The sequence below is a fragment of the Cebus imitator genome, unplaced genomic scaffold, assembly GCF_001604975.1.
Source record: "Cebus imitator isolate Cc_AM_T3 unplaced genomic scaffold, Cebus_imitator-1.0 Scaffold499, whole genome shotgun sequence".
NCBI lineage: Eukaryota > Metazoa > Chordata > Mammalia > Primates > Cebidae > Cebus > Cebus imitator.
In genome coordinates, this window is record NW_016107814.1 from 514,989 (window position 1) to 519,637 (window position 4,649).

The window sequence follows — 4,649 nt, forward strand, 5'->3', positions numbered from 1 at the left end:
ACTGTAATACGTAATCAAGGATAATACAAAGACTTGGCTTCAGCAAGAATTGAGTCCATGCCATTCCCACTTACTTAAAATCTGTTTGAATATGTTAGGTTTAAGATATCTATTATATAGTTCCAGTTAGGGCTCATTGTCTAATATTCAAAACTTGATTGCTGAACATTTACTATGAATGTCCTAAGTAAAATCAGATGTTTGTAGGCCAGGAAAAGAATGCAGTTACAAAAGAATTCTGCTCTAAATTCACAATTTAAAAATTTTAATCTATAAATCAGTAATGAATGACTACAATTTTTCAAATACCTTTCTTCTTGTATTTTCTTCTAATCCCATCGCCCTAACTCCTGGCTATGAGACTAAACTATTTATGCAAAATTCAAATTAAAAAGTTCAAATAAGCCGTGCATGATGGCTCATACCTGTAATCCCAGTACTTTGGGAGGCCAAAGCAGGTGGATCACTTGAGGTCAGAAGTTCGAGACTAGCCTGGTCAACATGGTGAAACCCCATCTCTACTAAAAATACAAAAATTAGGTGGGCATGGTGACGGGTGCCTGTAATCCCAGCTACTTGGGAGGCTGAGGCAGGGGAATCACTTGAATCTGGGAGATGCAGGTTGCAATGAGCTGAGGTTGCGCCACTGCACTCTAGCCTGGGCGACAGAACGAGACTCCCTCTCAAAAAAAATAAACAAATAAATTGGGGGAGGCTAAGGAGGAGGATCAATCACTTGAAACCAGGCACTGGGGACCAGCCTGGGCAATGTAGCAAGACCCCATCTCTTAAAAAAATATATATAAAAATTAGCCAGCTACTGTAGTCCCAGCTCCTTGGGAAGTTGAGATGGGAGGATCGCTTGGGCCCAGGAGTTTAAGGCTGCAGTCAACTATGATAACCACTGCACTCCATCCTGGGCTACAGAATGAGACCCTGTCTCAAAAAAAAAGTTCAAAACTACCCTTACAAATTTTGAGGGGAAAAAAAGATCATCAGAGATCTAGTTTCCAAAAACTAATCTTAAGTACAAAAAAAGTGTCACCACTAGACTAACATACACAATGGGGCAGCACTGCTTTTCCAAAAGTAAATGGTATACTCGTAACAACACTAAGGCAAAAATTAAGTGCATTTTGAAATGAAAATTTAATATCATTGGCTTAATTTTAAAGTTAAATACATTTGAATTCCTTGAACATATCCTAATTTCTTGAATATTAGTAGTAATTCATTATCTTCATTAACCACCTTATTACCTTAACCAAACAACGGTTAAGTTTAGTTACTTGGTATAGTTTATTTTGGCTTAAAGTGTACATATATTTATAATATGAAAGTCTTTTTAAATGCTGGGGAAAGGATAATCATTCCTCTCCTAAATTTAAAATAGTAATATAAGAATTACTTACTTATATTACTGTGTGTTCTGTAAGACTATAAGGATATATAAAAGTATAAAATCTGTTCCATTTCAGAAAAAAATCAGAATTAAAGAATTTTAAGCTTATATAAAACTGAAAAATGCTAAGGAATGTCCACTCACATTACTACAGTATTTCCAAACTTCAACATAAATCAGAATCATCTGGAAGGCTTGTTAAAACAGATTTTTGGGCTCCACACTCACAGCTTGATTCAGTATGTCTAGAGTAAGGCCTAAGAACTTGCCTTTTTTTTTCAGACGGGGTCTGCAGTGGTGAGATCTTGGCTCACTGGATCATTTGCTTCCTTGGCTCAGGTGATGGCTCCACCTCAGCCTCCTGAGTAGCTGGGACCATATGCGTGTGGCACCAAAAACTGCTTATTTTTGCATTTTTTGTAGACACGCAGTTTCACCATGTTGCACAGGCTAATCTCCAACTCCCGAACTCAACCGACCCTCCTACCTCAGCCTCCCAAAGTGTTGGGATTACAAACTTACATTTTAACTAAAGTTCCCATGAGATGCTAGTGCTGCTAGACCTGGCAACACACTTTGAAAAGCCCTACTCTAATATACACTGCACAATTTTCCACTAAAACATATCTTTTTCCTCTTATTAAACTTACCGAAGAGTTTCTTTAAATGGTAGAGTATCCCATGGAATCAGAAATTTACCACTTCTTAAAAATTCTATTGTTATATATACATACACTTGAACCTAACTCTAATTATGATGAAGGCCAAACCAATTCTGGATCCAAAGTTGTGTTTTTTAAAAACCAATTATGGACTATTATATGATACCGTTAAAATAAAATGTCCAGAACTGCTATGTCTGTATAGACAGTAGACTAGCGGTTGTTTAGGGTTGGAGAGGGGAAAGTGATCACCAACAGGTATGAGAGTAAATATACTAAAATCTATTGACTTATATACTTCAAGCAAGTGAACTTTTTTATATAAAAATTCCATCTTAATAAAGCTATTAAAGAAATTGTATGAAAGTGTACACAGTAGCTAAGCAAATTAAACTAAATATTGCCATTGTAGCCACTCTTAGAATACATAATACTAATCAGAATAGCAATAGTTTTGTTTCTTCTCATCCCAGGTAAACCAGACTACCAAAATTACGACAGACTCCAAACTTCAAATCCAAAATCAACCTGATTACCTAGCATTCGTAAGGCCATTAAATTATAGGTATGTAGAAATATTCTTTGGGAAATTAATGATAGCCTCCGGAGTGATCCCATGCATTTGGCAGTAATACACTTCAACACTGAGCTGCAATTTTTGAAAAATTTGCTTCACCAAATCAGCTCTCTGCCCACATATCCACCAGGAGCAGTAGAGCTTCAGGGACAATATAAACACACGGAGGGAACTATCTAGACTTCCTCTTCTCGCTTTTCCCACAATATACAGTTTATATACCTGATATCATAAAACTAAAAATAAGGAAGTCCTCATTAAAATCACTTACTTTACTGCATAGGAATATTAGATGACTTATTAAAACTTTCCTTATATATTTTCATCCACCAGTCATTCTTATTCCTGAGAGAATTTCTACTTTCCTTTTTTGGTTAAGGAAACACCTATTCCAATAAAAAAATAAACCTACGACCAGGGGCGGTGGCTCATGCCTGTAACCCCAGCACTTTGTGAGGCCCACGTGGGCAGATCACGAGGTCAAGAGTTTGAGACCAGCCTGGCCAACATGGTGAAACCCCATCTCTACTAAAAATGCAAAAATTAGCCAGACGTGGTGGTGGGCACCTGTAATCCCAGCTACTCGGGAGACTGAGGCAGGAGAATCACCTGAACCTGGGAGGCGGAGGTTGCAGTGAGCAGAGACTGTGCCATTGCACTTCAGCCTGGGCAACAGAGCAAGACTCCATCACAAAAAAAGAAAAGAAAAAAAACCCCTAGAGTGTCTGTAAACTCTACCTTAAAAATAGAGACTTAAAGAATCTTTCCAAAGTTCAAAGATTTTAAAGCCTTTTATTACATTACTATTTCCCCTTTGAATTAATGTCTACTGCCCAACGACCCTGTCAAATTAGCTCTGATTTGTCTTTAAAGCTAACAGGACTTACGTCTCATGGGTTCCAAAAAAGAAAATGGGTAGTTTGTTTGTAGGTGGCTTTACAGCTCCATCAGGAACTTCATCTACCTAAAAGAAAGATGAGAAAAATTAAAATCTTTTAAACCATACACACCTCAACATTTATCTGAATAAACAAGAGCAAGACATCCAAAAGGGACTGTTATAAAACGGACTAGTTCTGCAGGCCCATAATCTCCTATCCCCAAATCTGAAACCCAAGAATCTCTGAAAACCAACATTTGTTTCAAAACTCATTTGGTGGCAAAACCTGGACTGATATTGAGGGTATCAGTCATTTCTTTTATCCACCTACTATTTCCACTGTTGTTTCTTTGCAGACATGTTAAGTTTGTCCTGTGCTATTCCAGACCACACTAGCAGCAAAATATATGGCATTATGTACTCCCTTGGACTTCCTAAAATCCCAAAATTCTGAATTATTAATCATATCAGCACTTCCAGTAAGGAGTCTGAACCTATTTGACAACCCTAAATGACAGTTCTGCAGAAGTCTATACAAATAACAGAATAATGTAAAAACAGACATTAACCAAAGTTTAAATCAGTTACCTACCAAAGTCTGTAAAACTTATGAAAAGATCCTTCACCAATATGCCTGAATCACATAAGGCTACCTGTTCCTTTTTCATTGCTCTTTCAACCTTTTAAATAATGTAACGAAGCAATCATCAGGTGCTATTATGTCTAACATATCCATTATACTTGTTACTTTCCCCTATCAATAAAGGAAAAACAGACCTCAGGACTAAAGTAGTACTATCTAACTAGAATTCAACAACATGTCAGCCAGGCACAGTGGCTCACGCCGGCAATTCCAGCACTCTGGGAGGTCAATGCAGATGAATCACAAGATCAGGAGTTCAAGACCAGCCTGACCAAGATGGTGAAACCCCGTTTCTATTGACAACACAAAAATTAGCCAGGTGCAGTGGCAGGCACCTATAATCCCAGCTACTCAGGAGGCTGAGGGAGGAGAATCACTTGAACCCAGGAGGCAGAGGTTGCAGTGAGCCGAGAACACACCACTGCACTCCAGCCTGGGAGACCGAGTGAGATGCACCCCCACCCCAAAAAAAAGGATTTAACAAC

General features: G+C 38.1%; 1 protein-coding gene across 5 annotated transcripts in view; it reads right to left on the reverse strand.

Moving 5' to 3' along the window:
- PSIP1 (PC4 and SFRS1 interacting protein 1) overlaps positions 1-4,649 on the reverse strand; it is a 48,554-nt gene that overhangs the window by 40,095 nt on the left and 3,810 nt on the right. For all 5 annotated transcript variants that reach the window (XM_017513678.2, XM_017513679.2, XM_017513680.2 and 2 more), the window contains exon 3: positions 3,529-3,605. In XM_017513678.2, coding sequence (XP_017369167.1) covers positions 3,529-3,605 — 77 coding nt within the window. The remainder of the gene's footprint in view (positions 1-3,528; positions 3,606-4,649) is intronic.